We start from the raw sequence: 24,596 nt of genomic DNA on the forward strand, positions 1-24,596 counted from the left end.
CAGGAATTGCAAAACCTGCGCCCACACCTCCTCCCTCATCTCCATCCAAGGCCCTAAAGGAGCCTTCCACATTCATCAAAGTTTTACCTGCAAATCTGTTGCTCCTGATGCGGTCTCCTCTACATTGGGGAGACTGGACACCTCCTAGCAGAGTGCTTTAGGGAACATCTCTGGGACACCCGCACCAATCAACCACACCGCCCTGTGGCCCAACATTTCAACTCCCCCTCTCACTCAGCCGAGGACATGGAGATCCTGGGTCTCCTTCACCGCTGCTCCCTCACCACCTGGAGGAAGAACGCCTCATCTTCCACCTCGGAACACTTCAACCCCAGGGCATCAATGTGGACTTCACCAGTTTCCTCATTTCCCCTTCCCTCACCTCACCCCAGTTCCAAACTTCCAGCTCAGCACCGTTCCCATGACCTGTCCTACCGGCCTATCTTCCCACTAAGGTCAGAATGCATATTTGCCAATGATTGCAAAGTTTTCAGCAACATTTATAACTCCTCAGATATTGAAGCAGTCTATGTTCAAATGCAACAATATCCAGGCTTGGGATGACAAGTGGCAAGTAACATTTGTGCCACATAAATGGCAGGCAATGACTACCACCCTTGACCATCAACATTGTTATCATCAGTGTTCTGCTATCAACATCCTGGAAGATATCATTGACCTGAAATTCAACTGGACCCATCACATAAACACAATGGCTATAAGAGCAGGTCAGAGGCTAGGAATACTGCGATGAATAACTCAGCTCCTGACACCCCAAAGCCTGACTATCATCGACAAGGCAAAAGTCAGAAAATGTGATAGAATACTCCCCACTTGCCTGGACGGATTCAGCTCTAACAGCACTGAAGAAGGTTGATACTATCCAGGACAGAGCAGTCCACTTGATTGGTATCACATCTACAAATATCCATACCCTAATTGTAACCCCAGAGGAGTATTCTATAAGGTCATCACTCAACCAGTGGAGGTTTTGTTGCTCTCCAAGGAGCCAGCTTGCTCTCTTTTGTTCCAGTTTGAATTAAGCTGTGTACAAATCATTGTCTTAAGATGAAAATATCTGCTTGAGAAGCATGTACTGTCTAACTGTTGTATGGTTGTTAGCTCAGTGAACAGGTGTGTACTGCTGGAATAAAATTGTCCTTTGTTAATGTCGTTGTTTGCATTATACCCATGAGGCCTAGATGATCAATGACTGTCCTAATTTCAGGAATGCAACATCACATTGAAATTATGCAGTCATGTCATGCTGATGTTTCTACTTGTTGGAAAAGATGGTGGAGATATTAGCACTGCTGAATCAAATATTTGACTTTATATTACAGCCACACACAGGAGACTGGTGGATATTGCTAATGGCCTGTCTATCCTCCTGCAGGAAGCTGGTGTCTTAAAAGATGAATACTGTATCAGCCTTGATTCAGTGGCAGTGCTGTCCCTGTGATAAAGGTAGCACACGAATGTCACTGCTGGGAGCTGTGCCTGGATTTGTAGATGGGGTGAGGTAGGAGAGACTGCAGTTCTGGTGTCATCTGTTATCCCTTCCTTGTTTGTTTATTTCCATGGAATCAAATAAGATGGACGCACTAGTGAATAATACAGCTTTTGAGAATCAATTTTTAAACTTTAGGACTAAACTTTAGCATTTTTGACGATCATGTAAACTGATAGAGAGTCCTATTCTTTTACTAGTGCACGGCAGCTTTACGTTGGTCAAACAATCAGTGTGCTTTCTTTTTAAAAAAATATTTCATAGCTAATAGGTGTCACTGTTGATGTCAGCATTTATTGCCCATCCATCTTTGCCTGGAGAAGGTGGTGATGAGCTGCCTTCCGATGAAGAGTAATATCAGACTTGAAATGTTAACTCTGCTTCTCTCTCCATAGATGCTACCAGACCTGCTGAGATTCTCCAGCACTTTCTGTTTAAATATAAGAATGTAAGCTGGTCAGTTGAAAAAATTGAGGAAAGTAAAAGATTCTCATTTGTCCTTGGATGTATAATTTCAATTTATACTGGCTGAAATTTCTAGACTACTTAGCAAGATGACAATTTCTTGTGCAGCATTGGAAATATTCAATCCTATCATAGAAAATAAAATCTTGAAAACAGGTTGTCACATACTAATTTTTGTAGGCATAAAAATCAACTGTCAACGGTGAGACATCTCAAAGTTGGTTATCTTGCTTAAGAATAACACTTTGTTTCCTTTTTGAAACCATATTTCTTTCCTTTTATATATTTCCTCCTATACACAATGTGATATTTGATTTTTTTTGCAACAGTCATCTTTCTGGCAGTTTGCCAATGTTGGCACCAACTGCTTAACATTTCTAATTCTAATTTCTAAGAAATACACTTCTGTTAGTTTTCAGCAGCAAATCATTTTGGTTGATCATGGGGCCAATGACTCAGTGTTGAAATTACATGTAATTTTTGCAAAATTTAATTCAACTGTATGGTTTGTTAACATGTGAGAAAGCTGTGGCTTCAGTTTTTAATTAATTCACAGGATGTGGGTATTGGTGGAGAGGCATGCATTCACTGCACATCCTCATCAGCTGTCACCTTGAAAGCAGATGACTGAACTGGTCAGGCCAGTGCAGGGGACAATGAAGAGTGGACCATGTAGCAAGTTTGGCTCACATGTAGGTGAGAGTTGCTGCAAGTTTGGGTCACTTATAGGTTAGGGTCAAAAAGTGTAGTGCTAGAAAAGCACAGGAGAGTTGATGTTTTGAGCATAAACTCTTCATCAGAAATGAGGGGGGACCCAAGGGGGCTGAGAGATAAATGGGAGGGGGAGGGGGGTGGGGCCGGGGTGAAGGTAGCTGGGAATGTGATAGGTGGGTGAAGGTGGGCGGTGATGGTGATAGGTCGGAGTGGAGAGTGGAGCAGATAGGTAGGAAGGAAGATGGAAAAGTAGGACAGTTCAAGAGGGCAGTGCCAAGTTGAAGAGTAGGTGGCAATACAATAAGTGGATTAAGGTGGGGCGGGGGGTGACGGCGATAGGCTGGAATGTAGGATAGAGTTGTAGCAAGTTTGGGTCATTGTAGGCGAGACTGGGTAGGCATAGTAGATTTCCTTCCCTAAAGTAAAGTAGGAATCTATTTTTATGTTGCTCGATATGAATACTTTTTTTTAGTTCGACATGAATGAATTTAAATTTCCCAGATGCTTTAGAGGGCTTTGAAAAAATATTGGATAAATCGTTTAATTAATCTAGACCTCCAGGTTATTGCCCAGTAACATTATCTCTGTGGTGCTAGACATTCAATGCTTATTTAAAGAGGAAAGGCCATGGTTTTTGGCAGAAAAGAATATTGTTAAAGATCAGATTTGTGAAAATATTCCTACATTCTGCATAGTAATGATTTTCCTTGCCCTTCATTGATTTGCCAATCTCAACTTTGATCAAAAGAACTGACCTTTTACTCACAGCCTCTGACCAATGCTGGAATCAAAACACTGGGGCACAGGAGATTGGGCACGAGTCTGTTCTTTAACAGAATAAAGCACTTCAGAGTTTGAGATTGGATCCATGTAGGAAATCAGGAGATGAGATTGTGGGCCAGTGTAATGTCCATTAATCATGAATGGAGAGATCACACATTTAATTTAAAAGCTATGCTTTCTTGTTGAATGTCTAAAACAAACTTTGCTGGATGATTAGATGGCTACAGCCATTCATGTTATGAACTTGTGGAAAGTTCTGATCAATAGTTATCAGAAACAACCTTGTGAATGCAGTGGATCCTGTTTTCCAATTTTGCTGGCTGTCCCTCTTGTTGGTCAAGACCATACTTTGCCAGGTCTCTGTGGTAGTTGATATACAAGGCCACAGCACACTAAAAGATCCCCCTCACACCAAATGTCTTCCACACTAGAAGAAGGGTGTGATTGCATTAGAGAGTGTGCACAGGTGATATTGCCTGCAATGGAGCAGCTTAGCTATAAAGAGAGACTGAATAAGCTCAGGTTGTTTTCTTTAAAACAGAGAAGACTTGATTGATGTAAGATTGAGGGGCATGGACAGAGTGGATAGGAATCAGCTGTTCCCGTTGATTGAAGGATCAAGCAAGAGGGCGTATAATTTTAAGATGAAGGACGGGAGATTTAGGAGAGGTTTAAGGAAGAAGGATTTCCCCCAGAGGGTGGTAGGAATCTGAATTGCATTGCCTGGAAGGGGAGTAGAAGTGGGAAAGCTCACAATCTTTTAAAAATACTTGGAAGACACTGGCAATATCATAACATATAAAACAATGGGACAAATGTTGGAAAATAGCCTTCATGTAGACTGGTTGAAACAGATGTAATGGGCCAAAGAGCCTCTTCTGCTGTATAACTCTATGACTCTCTGTGACTCTCTCAATATAAAATTGGGGACTTGGATAATGAGGATACTCACGACCAACCCCAATTGTAACAGTCCTCAATCTTGCTCCGCTATCCTGTCCCAGAAACTCCAGAGTTTGACATCTATATACCTGTCCCCTGAGAGAGACACAGTGGGCAGGAGATGATCAACTCAAAGAAAAAAAATTGGTGGTTGCTTTTCTTCTGGAAGATGAAATCTAAAGAAGAACACTGACTCCTTTGGGTTGGTTACACCATTAAATATGAACAAATTTATCATCTCCTCAAGTCTCCATCTGGGTTAAATGAACACCCAATGACCTTTCGGCACGCCCTAACTCAGAAGCATAATGCCATGGTCAGTGTGCGTGCCTCAATCCTTAAAGTTAACAGTTGAGATCAAGAAGGAACTCTACCTCAGTTGTTGTCCAGTGTGCCAATGGGAAATAAACTGATTCTGCTTGATGATTTCAATACTCATATTGGGAGACTCAGAAACCTCTGGAAAGATATTTTGGCAAGGAAGGTACAGGGCAGGTAATGATGAAGCTAATCCTCCTCCTGACCCAAAATGTCTACAACATGATCTGCTCATAACAAACCCTTTATTTTGCCAGAAAAAGACAAATACAAGGTCTCATGGTAACATCCTTGCTCTGGACATTGGCATTGGTTTGAATACATCACCACAGTGAGAAATATGAGGATGTTGGCATCAGCCATGCCATGACATGAGCTGACAACTGCTAAATCAACTGTCACCCAACCCTCTTTACCTTTCCTTCAGCTTGACCCAAAGAAAAAACTGCAGCAGAAGAAGCACTGGCACAGGAAATTCAATGTTGATGGACTTGAGGATGCTGTGAAGAAAGACCTACTCAGTCCACGCTCCACAGTGAACTTGGAGATGCTCAGTGAACAGAAACCCCAGTGCCTGGTCTACCTTTCAATCTATCATGACTAATATTTCTTAGGAGACTCTACGTTTATTTACCAAGAAACATCAAGACTAGTTTGTCTTGAACAGCCAGGAGCTACTGAATTACAAGGGTAAGATGTTCCAAAACTGGAAGCACTAGAATAAAGTGGGTCACCAGTAACCATGCCCTAAAAATAGTGAATGAAAGGAGCACAGGAATCTAGCAACTCAGCTGTGATGTGTGGTGTTTCTTTAGTGCAGTCATGACCCAAGCACTCCGGAACTTCTGCTATGAGAGCTAAAAATGAAATGGCACTCATCAAGAACACAGACGCAGTGAATGCTCCATGGAGGGAGCACATGGAGGGATCTCCCCACTGAAAGTCTCTGAAGTGAATGCTTTCAACCACACCTGAATTGAAAATCCCCACAAGCCATTCAGCCCAACAACCCGCTGAAGAACATTCCACCCAGACCCATCCCCCTAACCTATCCATGTAGCCCTGCATTTCCCATGGCTAATACACCTAGGAGCAGCATTCTGAAAACTAGTATTTCCAAATAAACCTGTTGGACTAAAACCTGGTGTTGTGTGCTTTTTGACTTTGTTCACCCTAGTCTAATACCGGCACATCCATATCACACCTAACCTATGAATCCCTGGACACTATTGGGAATTTATATTCGATTAGATTCCCTCCAGTATGGAAACACGCCCTTTTGCCCAACAAGTCCACACTGATCCTCCAAAGAGTAACTCACCCAGCCTCGTACCCTATATTTACCCCTGACTAATGCATCAATGAGCAATTTAGCCTGGCCAATCCACCTAACTTGCAAATCTTTGGGCTGTGGCAGGAAACTGGAGCACCCGGTGGAAACCCATGCAAACATGGGGAGAATGTGCAAACTCTTCCCCGATGGTGGAATCGAACCCAGTCCCCTGGTGCTGTGAAGCAGCAATGTTAACCACTGAGCCACTATGCTATCCCATAACCTCAGTCACGAGTTAGAAAGGCCATTCAAAAGCTGAGAACCAACTTAGTAGTCAAAGCAGTCAGAATCTCTGCTGAAATACTGAGGTACGGCTGGGAAATACCATTAGCACAAATACACAATTTCACTTTCCACACCTGGGAAGAGGACAGCATACCAACAGACTTCTGAGATGCCATAAATGTGACCATATTCAAAAAAAGAGATAACATCAATTGTGAAAACCATGGAGGGGTCTCACACAGTGTACCACAGCAAAGGTCATGACAAAATTTCCCCTCAATTACCTCCTCCCAGTAGCTGAAGAGTTCCTCCCAGAATCACAGTGAGGATTCCATCCATCCAGAGTCAGTGAATATTGTCTTCACAGCAAGGTAATCCAAGAAAAGAGAGAAAGCAGCAGCAACCTCTATATGTTCTTTAATCTCAAAAAACATTTTGACTCTGTCAACCTGGAGGAATTATGGAGCCTCCTCCTGAAATTTGGATACCCACAGAAATTTGTCACTGTCCTCCACATGCTGCACATAAGCATTCAAACCAAATGTTCATCTGTGGTCCACCACCGACCCAATATGTGTGCCAACTGGGGTCAATGCACCAATGCTGTTCTCCATCTCCTTCACTACAATACTTCACCCCATCTCTATGAAACTTTCTGCTGAACTGGAGTTTCTCTTCCAGACGAATGCAGAGCTGTTTGACCTGCGTCACCTCCAATCCAGAATCAAGATCATCCTACCCTTTGTCGTTGAGCTGCTGTACGTAGATGACTTGTGTGCACACTCAGAGGTTGAGCTATAATCAACAATAACCAAACTACAATCAACACATTCATAAAGGGGTAACATCCAGAAAACAAAGGTTCTTTATCAGACTGTTCCCACCACACAACACTGCCCACTCACTGTCGACAGTGAGATCATCGGACAGTGTGGATCAATTTTTGGGAGCCTCCTTTCAACTACAGCAGACAGTGATGAAATTTGACACTGCCATCAGTGTGCCAGTGCTAGGGAGCACAGTATTTGATAAAGAGGCCTCAAACCCAATACCAATCTCATGGTCTATAGGGCAGTAGCTGCCCTTATGTACATTTCTTAGATGGGTCATTTCACATTCCAAATCCCTTCATAAATGTTACCAGGGATGCCCTTGCAAAATTGTACAAATATGCTGACAAGATAGGGGCTCCTAAACAGTGTCTACTCCCAGGTTAATGTACCCAGCATCAACACACTGACTGCAGACAATCAACTGTGTTGGGCCACATCATCCATGTGCTTGACTGAAGACTGCTGAAATAGCCGTCTACTCTTAAGTAAATAAACATTAACCAGATAAGACACTGCAACAAAAACTGAAAAGGTGAGTGGAAACTAAGAAAGGAAATGTTTCAGAATTAAATCAAAATGTAATTACTAGGTATATAACAGGCTTTCTACTCTGAACTTCACATTAAGCAGTTACCAGGAAAGCAGAGAAAATGCTTTTAGGATGTCTTCAAAGCTTCAGTGAAATAATCCAATAGCTCCACTCAATTATGGGGTGCTTTTGCCCTATACACTCTCAAATTGGAGAGAATATTATTAAATTGGAGAGAGTTCAACAAAAATTTACCAGTATGTTACAACATTTAAAAGATATTTGGACAGTTACATGATTATTTAGAGAGATATGGGCCAAATGCAGGCAAATGGGACTAGTTTAGTTTGCGAAACTTGGTCAGCAAACATGAGTTGAACTGAACGGTCTGTTTCATGCTGTATGATTCAATGACTCTATTAGCATCCATGAAGGTGCAAACCATTTCAAGCATGTTTGATTGGCCTAGATGAAAATGAAATGCAAACGGTGGAAGGAGTGTGTGAAATCCTGAGTATCCCACCACCATTACCAGCTCCACCTGTGACAAGGTGTGTGGATCTCGTATTGGAGTGCTTCGTAACTGTACGACCCCGAACTCCAAGTGAAGGAAGTCATCCCTGCTCTCAAGGGATTGCGTGTAGGATAGAGACATCAACGTCCTGGAATGTCACACCCATTCATTGTGTGGATCTCCTCAAAAGACCAAGAGATGAGATGTCTCCTCTAGCCAGTTCTGAACAAAAGAGAGCTATTGAAATTCATTATGCCTGAACTGGTGGTCACAATTCCTGAGGAAGGGTTATACCTGCAATGTTGACTTTTCCATCTCCAGTTGCTGCCTGGCTTGCTGTGTTCTTCCAGCATCTGGAATTTTTTTGTTTCTAAGAGTTTATACAAGCAGACAATGACCTAATGGGAATAAGGTGGATGCAATTCTGCTGATGAAATTTTTAGATGCAGATTTTATTGTCACATGCACTCAAGTGCAGAAATACAGAAGTACAGTGAAAAGTGTATAATGTAGCCCCGCAAAGTGCCATCATAGGTACAAAGGTTTCTAGGTATAAAAGAAACGTAGGTGCAAAGTAGCAAGAGAAACAGAGTTAATAAATTAAGCATGAGCTTTACAATAAGTAGAAACATAAATAAATAATAATTAACATTAAAGAGCTTCTTAAACTGGAAAAATAAAGGAATTAAGTTAAAAGTCTGCTTATTGCACTGTCTGGGAGAACCTCAGCTATCTGCTCTCGACGCTGCTGCCACAGATACTGGGGAACTGCTACAGAGTGACCGGGCCAAGACACCACCATGGGCTGCTAAGAGACTTGGTCATGCCACCACCATGGGCTGCTGAGAAACTGCTGTATGCCTGAGAGAGCGGGCTAAGACACCACCATGGGCTGCTGAGAGACTGGGCTGTGACACCACCACGGGCCACTGAGAGATTGCTGTATGCCACTGAGAGACCGGGCTAAGACACCACCACGGGCTGCTGAGAGACCACTGTATGCCACTGAGAGACCAGGCTAAGACACCACCACGGGCTGCTGAGAGACCACTGTATGCCACTGAGAGACCGGGCTAAGACACCACCATGGGCTGCTGAGAGACCACTGTATGCCACTGAGAGACCAGGCTAAGACACCGCCACGGGATGCTGAGAGACTGTTGTACACCACTGAGAGACCAGGCTAAGACACCACCATGGGCCACTGAGAGACTTTTGTATGCCACTGAGAGACCAGGCTAAGACACCGCTACGGGCTGCTGAGAGAACGCTGTATGCCCTGAGAGACCAGGCTAAGACACCACCACGGGCTGCTGAGAGACCGCTTATGCCACTGAGAGACCGGGCTAAGGCACTGCCAGGGGCTGCTGAGAGACTGGGCCGTGACACTGCCACGGGCCACTGAGAAACTGCTGTATGCCACTGAGCGATACAACCATGGGCACTTTGTCGGGTTCATGCTGAGGCCAGGAGTGAAGAAAAGAAACACCAAGAAACACCATTATGGAATGAGCTACCAGTGGAAGTGGTTGAGATGCATACATTAGCAATATTTAAAAGGTATTTGGACAAATAGGTGGATAGGAAAGGTTTAGAAGGATTGGGCAAAGTGTAGGGAAATGGGGTTAGCTTGGGCAGACATTTTGGTTGGCATGGACCAGTTTGGGCTGAAGGGCTTGTCTCTGTGCTGTAGGAAAAAAAGAGGATGGGGAATGAGTCCAAATAGGAGGTAGTTTTTGGAGGTTGAGACTGTTGGTCTTGGTGGTAGAATGAATGGACTGAGACTCGTTTAATGAAGTTGTACTGGGACATTGAATCCCAGTCGACATCCTACACGGACAATCGAATTATAAGAACATAAGAATAGGAGCAGGAGTAGGCCATCCAGCCCTTCGAGCCTGCTCCACCGTTCAATAAAATCATGGCTGATCATTTTGTGGCCTCAGCTCCATTTACACCCCCCCCCCGCCACCTCACCATAACCCTTAGTTCCTTTATTGTTAAGAAAAATTATCTATCTTAGCTTTAAAAACATTCAGTGAGGAAGCCTCAACTATTTCACTGGGCATAGAATTCCACAGATTCACAACCCTCTGGGTTAAGAGTTTCCTTCTCAATTCAGTCCTAAATCTGCTCCCTCTAATTTTGAGTCTATACCCTACTTCTATCTTATCTATTCCCTTCATAATTTTATAGGTTTCTATAAGATCCCTCCTCATTCTTCTAAATTCCAATGAATATAACCCCTGTCTAGTCAGTCTCTATCAATATAATCTATCAGGAGAATCAGGGCTCAGGGACAGAGTTTCTGGATCAGCCAAATAGAATAGCTTTAACCTCACCAATTACTGAGCTGCCAGAAGCTGAATTATGTAAATGGGCAGTGTGGATTTATTTCACCACCTGGCAGGTGTTGAAATTTTCATTTGCCATCAGAAGGAAGCCATATCATCTGCATCTAACTTATCACATTCTATAGCAAGCAAATCATTCCAATCTTATATTCTACAACTACAATTTTAGCTCTTAGAGTAGAAAGCCTCAGTGGATTGAAACTAGTTCAGTCTGACATTCAAATGTTGTGAGCTAGCTTTCTGCAGGTTCTTCAGATAATGGTGAAAATTGTGCTGACAAAGGAAGTTTCACCTTGCTTATAAAGTCATATAATTAAAATCTATATTTATTCAGGTAGCGCCCCTCAACAGATTAAAATGTCCCAAGATGCTTCAAAGGAGCAATTATTAAAAGAATTACACCAAGCCACATAAAGAAATATCAAGTCAGATAATCAGAAGCTTTTTCAAAGATTGGTTCAATGGAGCATCTTCATGGAATTGTGCAGAGTAGAGAAGTAATGAAATATAAATCTTTTTTCTACATGTAACAGCTTCTATAAAACCAACACTTCCACTGAGTCTACATACATAAAATTTCTCCTGATTCCTGCAGTTCTGCTTCTTTTTGAAGATCGTTATAATTTCACAAGATGATACAATTTTATCTTCCCACAAAAAAACTTTTCGGAGGTCTGTCAATTTCCCTCTCTCAGTGCATTGTGAACTTTTGATTATCAACACTGCAAAAACATTCAGACCACGAAACTGCATTGATCACTGCTGTTAAATACAGATAGGAATATGGGCAATGAATATTTGCCACAAACCACACAACCATGTCACTGGATCCTGCTCTTTCATAACTAAATAATACTTCAATAAATATGCTTGCCTAAGAAGCTTTTTGCTTCTCTGCTTATTGGCCAGATACAAATTTTTAACACTAGTTGTTATCATAGTCAGAGAAACTGCAGGGTCACTGGTGTATGCACCCAGTATGCACAACTCTGTTTTAAAGTAATTACTTTGTATACTTTAACATTACATATAAATGCTGGATCTGTCCTGTTGCACTGTTACATCAAGGCACTTTAATTTTCTTTCCTCCCAAGAGATGTGGGGCATACTGTCTGGGGCACCATTTGTTGTCCATCTCTAGTTGCCGTTACGAGGATAGCGCCGAGATGTTTTCTTGAACAACTGCAGCCCATCTGGTGTAGGGACACTCCCACAGTGCTTGACCCAGAGACAGTAAAGAAATGGTGATATATTTCCAAATCGGGATGAAGCTTGGAGGGGAATTTGCAGGTAGTGGTGTTCCTGTGTGTCAGCCACCCTTGTTCTTAAGGCAGTAGAGTTTGTGGGTTTGGAGAATTCTACCCAATCAATTATCTGCAAGCTTTTGCTCTCTCGTGGTTTCTTTAATGCGAGTAGAAGTCCGTGACAATAAGACTTATGTTCAAGTGGGTTCAGTATTGTTAACTTGGTACCACACTCTTAATCCTGCTAGCAAATTGACGTAGAATTAGCTGAAGTGAATTGTCTACACCTAAAACAGTGATTTATCTATTTTATCCATAGCTTCTCCCTAACCGTCTGACATTCATTTGTTTTTTTTAAATTTTCCAGTTATACAAGATAATGAGAGGAATGGATGGAGTCAATAGCCAGAAATTTTTCCCCAGGCAGGATTGACTGGCACGAGGGGTCATAGTTTTAAGATATTAGGAGAAAGGTATAGAAGGGATGTCAGAGGAAGGTTCTTTATGCATGGAATATGTTGCCGGGGTGGTGGTGGAAGCAGAGTCATTAGGGACATTTAAGGAACTGCTGGACATGCACATGAATAGCAGTGAGTTGAGGTGTGCATAGGTTAAGTTATTTTATTTTACATTAGGATTAATCCTTGGCACAACATTGTGGACCAAATGGCCTGTTCTGTGCTGTACTTTTCAATGTTCTATGTTGTATGTATATGCAGCCCTTTGGAAAAGAAAAAGGTTAATTTTTCAGATTGTACTAATAGAAAAGAAATATTGTTGAAATGTATAAATGTCTTTAACAATGGTGTTAATTTTTTCTAGCAAACCAGGGTAATCCCCCACTGACAAACCCCTATTAACACATAAAACTATGATTTTCACTCTAAACTAACCCCCACCCTGAACAGAAGATAACCTCAAATCCTAAATTTTGTCCACAAATTTGGAGCTTGCAAGCTAAAATTTTGTTGTGACCTTCAATTCATTCATCACTTAATATCAAAGATGTTGATGACTTAGACAAGAAAACACCTCTCAGTCACCTGGAATGTATAATTAAATGATGTATGAAATTATAGCTTGTCGTATGGTTTTAGTTTCTCACAAATGAGTTAAATTCAAATTACCACCTAGAGTTGGATTAAAATGCTTTGAATGACAGCTGTGCGCTTCGGTGAATTTTTAAGATAGGTCCACCTTGAGTGGTATAATTTTTATTTCCAATTCCTATTCAGAAAGATTGTAAGGGCTTTCAGTGGGATTGTCAAATGAGTGCAGTGTTTGTGTTTCATTGAGGGCATTACAAGCCTGTGCTGCTAAGAGAACACAGAACTTCTGTCAGAAAGTGAAAATTATTTCTATGCTGGGATGAGTTCACATGTGCTGAAAATGTGTTGCTGGAAAAGCGCAGCAGGTCAGGCAGCATCCAAGGAACAGGAGATTCGACGTTTCGGGCATAAGCCCTTCTTCAGGAATTCCTGAAGAAGGGTTTATGCCCGAAACGTCGAATCTCCTGTTCCTTGGATGCTGCCTGACCTGCTGCGCTTTTCCAGCAACACATTTTCAGCTCTGATCTCCAGTATTTGCAGACCTCACTTTCTCCTCGATGAGTTCACACGTGTCAAAGAACAATGAACAATTCCACTGTGCAACTCGGTTTTTTCAACACTTTCTTTAGTGACTCAATTCACTTAGATTCAAGAGGTGCTGTGTAAAAACACCTTGCATTTGCAAGAACCTGGAAAAATGGTTTGGCAACCAGACTGCCAGATTGAAATAGAAGGATAGTTTCTGAATGCAGTGGAACTGGTATCATGGCAAAAATCCAATCAACTCTGCAGTCTAGCTATTAGATTCTTTTTTTAACCATATTGAGCAAGACATTGACTTTTGCATTCAGTACTTCTAAAAACAAATTACTAACTGAAACGAGTAACTACTTGTTCGTGGTAAATCTGAGTTACTAAATGGTTTTGTGTCATCAGTAGATTATTGGAGCCTCTGGCATCTTTCAGTGCATTTTAATACACTCTTGACGAACTGCTCTTCCCTTCCCATATTGCTGCATTCAACTGTTACACAAATGATTCCAGAATCATTACTTTGATTGCTCTCCCTGAGACTACATTCCAGATGTTGATCACTCTCTGTGTAAAAAGAAAGTCCTGATATTAATCCTAAAATTACCTTCTTCATGTTTAAACTGGTCTCCCTTTGCTCAATGCACACTGCTCAATTGAAAGTAATATTCTGGATTTATCTTTTTTCCATATACTTCTTGACTTATATTCACAGAGTCATAGAGATGTACAGCACGGAACCAGACCCTTCCATCCATGCTGACCAGATATCCCAACCTAATCTAGTCCCCTGCATTTGGCCCATATCCCTGTAAAGCCCTTCCTATTCATATACCCATCCAGATGCCTTTTAAATGCTGCAATGTACCTGCTTCCTCCATTTCCTCTGGCAGCTCAAACCGTACATGCACCATTTTCAGCATGAAAATGTTGCCCCGTAGGTCCCTTTTATATCTTTCCCCTCTCACTCTAAACCTATGCCCGCTAGTTCTGGAGTCCCCAACCCCAGGGAAAAGACTTTGTTGATTTATCCTATCCATGCCCCTCATGATTTTGTAACCCTCTATAATGTCACCCTTCAACCTCTGATGCTTCAGGAAAAGCACCCCAGCTGTTCAGCATCTCCCTATTGCTCATACCCTCCAACCAACCCTGATCCCTTTCAAGTTTCACAGCATCCTCCTGACAGGAAGGAGACCAGAATTGCATGCAATATTCCAAAAGTGGCTAACAAACATCCTGTACAGCTGCAATGTGACCTCCCAACACCTATAGTCAATGCTCTGACCAAAAAAGGAAAGCATACCAAACGCCTTCTTCACTATGCTATCTATGTGTGACTCTATTTTTAAGGAACTATGAACCTGCACTCCAAGGTCTATTTGTCTAGATAGAGTCAATAGCCAGAGACTTTTCCCCAGGGCAGGATTGACTGGTACGAGGAGACATAAGTCGAAGATATTACGTGGAAGGTATAAAGGAGATGTCAGAGGTAGGTTCTTTACGCAGAAGTGAATGCATGGAATGCTTTGCCAGCTGTGGTGGTGGAAGCAGAGTCACTGGGGACATTTAAGCAATTACTAGACATGCACATGAATAGCATTGAGTTGAGGGGTGTGTAGGTTAAGTTACTATATTTTACATTAGGATTAAACCTCGGCACAACATCGTGGGCCAAAGGGCCTGTTCTGTGCTGTACTTTTCTATGTTCTATGTTCTTGTTCAGCAACCCTCCCTAGGACCTTACCATTAAATGTATAAGTTGTGAATGATATTATTGTTTATTTCTTGTGTTCCTTTTCTGAGATCCCTGCATTTCGAGGTCACATTAGTTTGACTGACTCTCATTGACCAAGATAGAAATCAATACGTTTCTGGATGCAAAGATATCATGGATAGGAAGACAGTATGGGAAAGTGGTATCAAGCTTGATCATCAGCTATGATCGTATTGAAATGTGAAGCAGGATCAATGAGCTGAGTGACCTCGCCTGTTCATATGTTCCTCATTTCCCAAGGCTGGAAATAAGAGTATTCAATGAGCAGTCTGACCAGGCTGTACGATTGTGTCTCAAATGGGGGCAGACACATGTATTGGTCTACAGGACCTGACCAAATCTGGGCACCTTATAATACCTTTCATGTCTTCAAAGTGTCACAGTGCACTGTACAGTCAAATAATTAGTTCTAAATTTTGTTAGTCTATTTGAGATCTTACTTTGCTAGTCTAACCTTGATGAAATTCTTTGAGTATTTGTCCAGTATGTTAAAAAGTGTATAATTTCTCTTCTTCTGAAATAGTGATAAATATTCTTCTTCAATTCATCGGTTTAAATTCCTCCTAAATTTCTCTGCTTTTTTGAGAATCCTTGCTATAATGTAGGAAAAATAAATATATTTGCCATTATTCAAACAGTAACATTTTTAAAGAAGAAATCTCTTCACCTAGTAAAAGTAGAACTGTTGGTCAAAAGGAGCATTAACAATTTATTTTGTCCACCTCTGGTATTTTCCGAACTGAATGATTTGTGTGTTGTGAATCTTGATCATTTTGGAGATGTGTTTGGAAGGAATGATTTAACCCATTCTTGTGAGGAGTTGAATAAGCTTCAATGGACATTGTTGATCTCGTAAAACATTGAAAAATCTTGTCACAGGTTTGACAGGATTGTTGCTGGGGAAGGTGGTTTTCTCCTGTTCGAGAGTTAGAATCATTGTTTAGTGTTTCACAATAATGAGTTGACCAGTTATGACTGAGATGAGGAAACCTTTCTTCATTCAAAGGATTATGAATCTTTGGAATGTTCCTTCTCAGAGGCTGTGGGCTCGCAATCCTATTTCTTTTGTTTTCTCTATTAAATTATATTCCTGTCATTCAATTTGCCTGAGATGCTTATGTACTTCCAGTTCAAAGTTTGAATAGGTTCGTTTGGTTCAAAGGGGAGAAAGTGAGGTAAAGGGCTCATGCCCGAAACGTCAATTCTCCTGCTGTTTGGATGCTGCCTGACCTGCTGCACTTTTCCAGCAACACATTTTCAGCTTGTTTGGTTCTAACATTGTCACAGTAGAGAAAATGTTAACCTTCAATGTCATCACTGTTCTCACACTGACAGCAACTTCTGGAAGCTGCACATGCTCAGTCAAGAATAGAAATCCAGACGTTGCTGTCAGGGATACAGTGCATCTCCATTAGCATCAAATACCACATAGTTGTTCACTATACATAGTAGGTGAGCAAGCCATCTCACTGACGTCACCTGAAATTTCTCATTTTCTGGCTAGCTTCTGTTGCAAACAATCGGTTGAAGCTGACCAAAGACCTAACTTTATCAAAATACTTTGGAATTTTTAAATGGGTGAGTACCAACCTGCATGAAAATAGCTGGTGTGTAGCATGCATTTTAAATTACATCTTTGCTCAACACCAGTCATCAGTTACATTGGTTTAGTGGCATTTGAACAATACTGGTAGCTGTCTGTGATGATTTGAAAGAAAGGGTTTACCCCTAGTGAGGGTTAGAGGTCTTGTGACACAGTGGTAGTGTCCCTAGCTCTGGGTCAGAAGGCTTAAGTTGAAGTCCCAACATATCCAGAAGTGTGTTATAACATCTCTGAACAGAGTCGACTAGAAAATACCTATTTTGTGGCTTGAGCACCAGATCTTGGCCATATCAACAGAATGTGAGAATCAGCAGAATGATTCTCTTCTATTTTGGGGAATTTGAAGTCAGGCAACTCTAATTTTTGAGCATCTCCAAGCAGTGAATGTTGTTTTAGAGACCTGATGGAAGGTGAATAACAGAATTCAATATGATTTCAGTGACAAATGTTGGAAGCTGTTGTAACAGAATATGAGCATATTATTTATTACAAATTATTCTCATGAGTGGAATTTAAACAACTTTCCATTTAAAGAGTTTGATTTAATTGACTGTAATGTGAAATTATTATTGCCTTATAATGCATAATTGAGGTGCAATGGGCATCTGTATTCAACTATAACCGATATAAATCTGTTCTTTTTTCACACAGAAATTCCAGAATCTTCCACGTCTACCTGGAGTAATGAGACAGTTCGAAACTTCTGGGTTATTATTGGATTGCTTCCACTTTTAATTATAGTGTTGTTTGTGTTCGCATTTGTTCTTCGAAAATTACACCAAAGGAAATCAAGAACATTGTTTAAATCTACAGGTGATGGTAAAATATTCAGATTTTTACTCATGAATCATATGAAAACTTTTTTTATATAGGTAATCAATCATCTGATTAGAAAAATATTTTAAATGCTTTTGACCTCAAAATTTAAGTTTTAAGAGCTATCAAGTTAAAATATTCAAACTTTAGGTTAAAATATTCAAATTCAAAGGTTAGATGAAAGATTAGATCTACTTAAGCTGTTCCTTTGTTTGGAAACAAAATTTGAAATAATACGTGGTTGAAATCACCTCTTAAAAAAAAAGAACTGCTGGCGTTGGAAATCAGAAACAAAAAACAGAAGTTGCTGGGAAAACTGTTTTGAAGAAAAGTCACTGGATCTGAAATGTTAATTCTGTTTTCTCTCCACAATGCTGCCAACTCTGCCAAGTTTTTCCAGCAATTTCTGTTTTTGTTTCTGAAATTACATCTTATTGAGTAAATATGATGCGCAAACAATGTTGCAAGAAAAGTGAAATACACGCGGAAAAAGTTTATCTTAGTTGGGCAAGGTTATTGTCACCTTAAACATATTGAATATTGGTAATGTGATTTTAGAAATTGATAAATTTTTACAGAATGTCAAACCTGAACTTTGAAACAGGAGTAGGTCATTCAGCGCATGGAGGAGTAGCCCATTCAGCCTTCCCTGCAATTCAGCTCAATCATGGCTGATCTTCTACTTCAGTGCCACTTGCCCATGCCATCTCCATGTCCTTTTAATGTCATTTGTCTCTGCAAATGTATCACTTTCTCCCTTGAACATGCTCAATGATTTTTATTCTACAGCTCTCTGAAGTAGAGAATTCCAAAGATTCACCACCCTTTGAATGAAGAAAGTCCTCCTAATCTGTCTTAATGGTCTAACCTTCATTCTGAGATTAAGTCCCCTAGTTCTATACTCATTATGAATTATGGATTTTTCTTGTCTAATTTTGTCAAATGGTAAAAATGTAACTGCCCTTGTCAACAGACCTAACTCCTGTTCACTGATACAGAGAAGGGTCCAATAAATTTTAAGTGATTAGGAAAAGAACTAGAGCCAATATAAATAATCATTTTTTAAATACAATAACTAGATTAGAATGCAGTGCCAGATAGCATTGTGGTGAAATACCCACAAAGGCCGGTTTCCTGTCATCAAACCAGCCTTTACTTACCCTACACAGTACATGACATGAACCCAGCTAGTTGAAAGCTGGCTCCTAGACTGAACAAAACCCCTGACACTCCTGTTTATGTCTGTCAGCCATAACTCGCTGATTGGATCAGATTAACAGCTCCAATCAGAGAACTCATTCTATGAGGACCACCTGGCTGACCTTGTTCCAATCGCTACAGAGGATATATGTTCAATAGTAATCTTCTCAAATAATTTGATAAATACTTGAAGTAGTAAAGAAAAACAGGGATAGGAAAGGATAGGAAAGTGACACGACTACAAAATGGCTGCCACAGACCTAATGGGCCAAATGGCTTCCACCTATGTGATACAATTCAGTATACTCTGCACATTTTAGAGCTGCTTCCATGCATCGGAATAATCACCAGTGTTAAGATTCAAATGTCAACCTGTACGTCCAGAAAAATTAAAATATCAATGACCTGACAGATTTATAGTGATGCACAATTGTAACATTTTTCCACATTTCTGACATTGTGTGAAATTTTCTCAGGAATGTAAAAAGAGGATAAATAAAAGAGAAGTCAATGCAATAGGCTTGAATTTGCAACAAGCTATCATGGCACTCAGTGCTCTGCCACATGCCAGTGAACATATGTTTAGAGGAAAGAAAATCAATTTATATATTTTAAAAGTCCTGGGTCAGTGTGGAGCAAGTGGAATTGCAGAACACAATAACTTTGATATGAAGCATAAAATAAAATGCATAAGTGCTGGAGAAACAGCAGGTCTGGGCGTATCTGTGGAATGAGAAACAAATTTAATGTTTCAAGTCAGATATGACTGTTCTTTGGAACTGAAGGGGACTGGAGAATTTATGGCTTTTATGCCGTTGAAGGAGATTATTAAATTGGAGAGGGTTCAGAAAAGATTTATCAGATGTTTTTAGAACTGGAGGGTTTGAGCTATAAGGAGAGGCTGGATAGGCTGAGACTTTTTTCACTGAAGGTTGAGGGGTGACATAGTGGCAGATGCAGGTACAGTTATAACATTTAAAGGACATTTGGACAGGCGCATAAAGAGGAAAGGTTTAGCAGGATATGGGCCAGGTGCAGACAAGTGGAACGAGGTTAGTTTGGGGAACTTGACATGGCACGGACCAGTTCGACTGAAAGGCTTGTCTCCATGCAGTATGATCCTGTGATTCTAAGACAGAGGAGGAGAAGGAGCAAGTGAAACAGATGGTGAGTGTATTCAAGGCAAAATAGACAATATTGACAAAGGGAGATGAATGCATGGCTGAGGAGCTGGTGCATGGGAGAAGGATTCACATTTTTGGATCATTGGAATCTCTTCTGGGGTAGAAGTGATTTGTACAAGAAGGATGGATTGCACCTGAATTGGAAGGGGACTAATATACTGGCAGGGAGATTTGCTGGAGCTGCTCAGCAGAAATAAACTAGGAAGGTGGGGGTGGCGGGGGTGTGGCGGCTGGGAGATAGCGAGGAAGAAGTGAGTCAAACAGTCAGGGCAGGCAGGGACAAAGCAGAGAACAAGGTAGGACTGATACATTAAACTGCATTTATTTCAATACAAAAGGCCTAACAGGGAAGACAAATGAACTCAGAGCATGGTTAGGAACATGAGACTGGGATATCATAGCAATTACAGAAATGTGGCTCAGGGATGGACAGGACTGAGAGCGTGACATTCCAGGATACAAATTATCTTTTAGATTAGACTTACAGTGTGGAAACAGGCCCTTCGGCCCAACAAGTCCACACCGACCCGCCGAAGCGCAACCCACCCATACCCCTACATTTACCCCTACCTAACATTCACCTGACCCGCACATCTTTGGACTGTGGGAGGAAACCGGAGCACCCGGAGGAAACCCACGCAGACACGGGAGAACGTGCAAACTCCATACAGTCAGTCGCCTGAGTCGGGAATTGAACCTGGGTCTCAGGCGCTGTGAGGCAGCAGTGCTAACCACTGTGCCACCGTGCCGCCCACTGTGCCACCGTGCCACCCACAAATGCTACAAGAAGGACAGAAAGAGACTCAAGGGAGGTGTGTGTGTGTGTGTGTGTGCGTGTGTGTGTGTAGAGAATGGTGTTTTTGATAAAGGATAGCATTACAGCTGTATTGAGGGAGGATATTCCTGGAAATATATCCAGGGAAGTTATTTGGATGGAACTCAGAAACAGAAAAGGGATGATCACCTTATTGGGATTGTATTATAGACCTCCTAATAGTCAGCGGGAAATTGAGAAATAAATTTGTAAGGAGAATTCAGTTATCTGCAAGAATAGGGTAGCATTTGCAGGGGATTTTAACTTTCCAAACATAGACTGGGGCTGCCATAGTATTAAGGATTTAGATGCAGAGGAATTTGTTAAAGGTGCACAAAAAAATTTCTGATTCAATATGTCATAGAGTCATAGAGATGTACAGCATGGAAACAGACCCTTTCGTCCAACCCGTCCATGCTGACCAGATATCCCAACCCGATCTAGTCCCACCTGCCAGCACCCGGCCCATCTCCCTCCAAACCTTTCCTACTCATATACCCATCAAAATGCCTCTTAAATGTTGCAATTGTAACAGCCTCCACCACTTCCTCTGGCAGCTCATTCCATACACATACCACCCTCTGCTTGAAAAAGTTGCCCCTTAGGTCTCTTTTATATCTTTCCCCTCTCACCCTAAACTTATGCCCTCTAGTTCTAGACTCTTCGTCCCCAGGGAAAAGACTTTGCCTATTTATCCTATCCATATCCTCATAATTTTGTAAACCTCTATGAAGGTCACCCCTCAACCTCCGACGCTCCAGCAGCTCAAATCCTCCAACCCTGGCAAATGTGGATGTACCTACTATAGAAGGTGCAAAACTTGACCGACTCTTGGGAAATCAGGCAGGGCAGGTGACTGAGGTGTCAGTGGGGGAGCACTTTCGAGCCAGCGACCACTATTCTATTAGTTTTAAAAATAGTGATGGAAAAGGATAGACCAGACCTAACAGTTGAAGTTCTAAATTTGACAAAGGCCAATTTTTACTTTCAAAAGCTGATTGGGGACAGATGCTTGCAGGCAAAAAGATAGCTGGAAAATGGGAAGCCTTCAGAAATGAGATAACAAGAGTCCAGAGAAGTATATTCCTGTTAGGGTGAAAGGAAAGGATGATTAGCGAAACTGAGGGTTTGGTTAAGTAAAAGAAGAGAGCATATGTCAGGTAAAGACAGAATAGATCAAGTGAATCCTTAGGAGAGTATAAAGGCAGTAGGAGTAAACTTAAGAGGTAATTCAGGAGGGCAAAAAGGCTACATGAGATAGCTTTGGAAAATAGGGTTAAGGAGAATTCAAAGGGTTTATGCAAATACATTAAGGACAAAAGGATAACAAGGGAGCGAATAGGACCCCTCAAAGATCAGTAAGGGGGCGACCTTTGCGTGGAGACACAGGAGATGGGACAGATACTAAATGAGTATTTTGCATCAGTGTTTACTGCGTAGACGGAGATGGAAGATATAGATTGGAGGAAATAGATGGTGACATCTTGAAAAATATCCATATTACAGAGGAGGAAGTGTTAGATGTCTTGAAATGCATAAAGGTGAATAAATCTCCAGGACCTGATCAGATGTACCCTAGAACTCTGTGGGAAGCTAGGGAAGTGCTTGCTGGGACCCTTGCTGAGATATTTGTATCATCAATAGTCACAGGTGAGGTGCCGGAAAACTGGAGGTTGGCTAATGTGGTACCACTATTTAACAAAGCTGGTAATGATATGCCAGGGAACTATAGACCATTGAGCCTGACAGCAGTGGTAGGCGAGTTGTTGGAGGGATCCCTAAGGGAAAGGATTTACACATATTTGGAAAGGCAAAGACTGATTAGGGATAGTCAACATGGCTTTGTGCATGGAAAATCATGAACTTGTTTGAGTTTTTTGAAGAAGTAACAAAGAGGATTGTTAAGGCAGAGCAGTAGGCGTGATCTATATGGACTTCAATAAGGCGTTCGACAAGGTTCCCCATGGGAGACTGGTTAGATCTCATGGAATACAGGGAGAACTAACCATTTGGATTCAGAACTGGCTCAAAGGTGGAAGACAGGGGGTGGTGGTAGATGGTTGTTTTTCAGACTGGAGGCCTGTGACTAGTGGAGTGCCACAAGTTTGGTGCTTTGTCCACTTCTTTTCATCATTTATATAAATGATTTGGATGTGAGCATAAGAGGTAGAGTTAGTAAGTTTGCAGATGACACCAAAATTGGAGGTATAATGGACAATGAAGAAGGTTACCTCAGATTACAATGGGATCTTGATCAGATGGGCCAATGGGCTGAGGAGTGGCAGCTGGAGTTTAATTTAGATAGTTGCGTGGTGCTGCACTTCGGAAAAGCAAATCTTAGCAGGACTTATACACTTAATGGTAAGGTCCTAGGGAGTGTTGCTGAACAAAGAGACCTTGGAGTGCAGGTTCATAGCTCCTTGAAAGTAGAATCGCAGGTAGCTAGGATAGTGAAGAAGTTTTTTGCAAGGTTTGTGAAGGTTTGTAGCTCAGGTTGAGGTTTAGGGTGTAGGTTTGCTTGCTGAACTGTAGGTTTGATATCCAAACGTTTCATGACCTGGCTAGGTAACATCATCAGTGGTGACCTCCAAGTGAAGCGAAGCTGTTGTCTCCTGCTTTCAGTTTATATGTTTGTCCTGGATGGGGTTCCTCGGGTTTGTGGTGATGTCATTTCCTGTTCGTTTTCTGAGGGGTTGATAGATTGTATCTAGATCTATGTGTTTGTTTATGGCATTGTGGTTGGGGTGTCAGGTCTCTAGGAATTCTCTGGCATGTCTTTGCTTAGCCTGTCGCAGGATAGATGTGTTGTCCCAGTCGAAATGGTTTTTTTCATCCTTGTGTAGGGCTACAAGGGAGAGCATCAGAGGCTGAGGGATGATCTTATAGAGGTTTATAAAATCATGAGGGGCATGGATAGGATAAACAGACAAAGTCTTTTCACTGGGGTGGGTGAATCCAGAACCAGAGGGCATAGGTTTAGGGTGAGAAGGGAAAGGTATAATAGGGACCTAAGGGGCAACTTTTTTATGCAGAGGGTGGTGTGTGTATGCAATGAGCTGCCAGGGGAAGTGATGGGGATTGGTACAATTTCAATATTTAAAAGGCATCTGCTTGGGCATATGAATGGGAAGGGTTTAGAGGGATATGGGCCAAGTGGTGGGAAATGGGACTAGATTAATGTAGGTTATCAGGTTGGCACAGATGAGTTGGACCAAAGGGTTGTTTCCATGCTGTACATCTCTATGATTATGACTCTATAACTTACATGACAAGGTCATTGCCTATTTATTTATATTCTAATTTCAGAGGTTACGTACGATAGCAGTGCCACTGTTTCAGGTTCCAAGGAACACACTTTGGCTAAAGATGAACAGAGATTCTCTCCTGTGAGGAATCAACAATATGAACTGTGTGTGGAAAGTGAAGTTACCAATTGCACATCTCGAGGAAATGGAATAAAAACGTTGGAAGCAGGTACTCAGGAAAACTGTGACTGTGATGCTTCACTTCCTTTACCAGCTACTGAAGAAGGAGCAACAATTCTTGTCACAACCAAAACTGTGGAATGGTGTAGCAAAAAGGTCTGATTTTCTAAACTGCAAATAAACTGACAAGGTCCCTGTAAACTTGTTGCTGAAAGAGACCTCAGCGAATCTGAATCCATACTTTAAATAACAAGAGATAGGAAATTATGTGAAATGTAAGCTGATCATTTGGTACTAATTTGTTGACAAATGTAGTTGATTTAAACTAAAATACATATATTTGTTGTTTTACAAGCTGTAATTCCTGCAATCCTTAAGTTGACACACAAAGCATATGTAATCCATTTTTCTGGTACAGCAATTCTTTTTCTAA

At 41.4% G+C, this 24,596-nt stretch overlaps 1 protein-coding gene across 1 annotated transcript in view; it reads left to right on the forward strand.

Annotated features, from left to right (window-relative positions):
* The window catches only part of LOC132825559 (tumor necrosis factor receptor superfamily member 17-like), a 62,574-nt gene extending 38,216 nt beyond the window's left edge, over positions 1–24,358 (forward strand). The window contains exons 2-3 of the mRNA XM_060840936.1: positions 17,376–17,543; positions 24,045–24,358. Of these exons, the coding sequence (XP_060696919.1) occupies positions 17,376–17,543; positions 24,045–24,325 (449 nt within the window). The 3' untranslated portion in view covers positions 24,326–24,358. The remainder of the gene's footprint in view (positions 1–17,375; positions 17,544–24,044) is intronic.
* The last annotated feature ends 238 nt before the right edge of the window (positions 24,359–24,596 follow it).

The sequence above is a fragment of the Hemiscyllium ocellatum genome, chromosome 20, assembly GCF_020745735.1.
Source record: "Hemiscyllium ocellatum isolate sHemOce1 chromosome 20, sHemOce1.pat.X.cur, whole genome shotgun sequence".
In the NCBI taxonomy this organism is placed as follows: Eukaryota; Metazoa; Chordata; class Chondrichthyes; order Orectolobiformes; family Hemiscylliidae; genus Hemiscyllium; species Hemiscyllium ocellatum.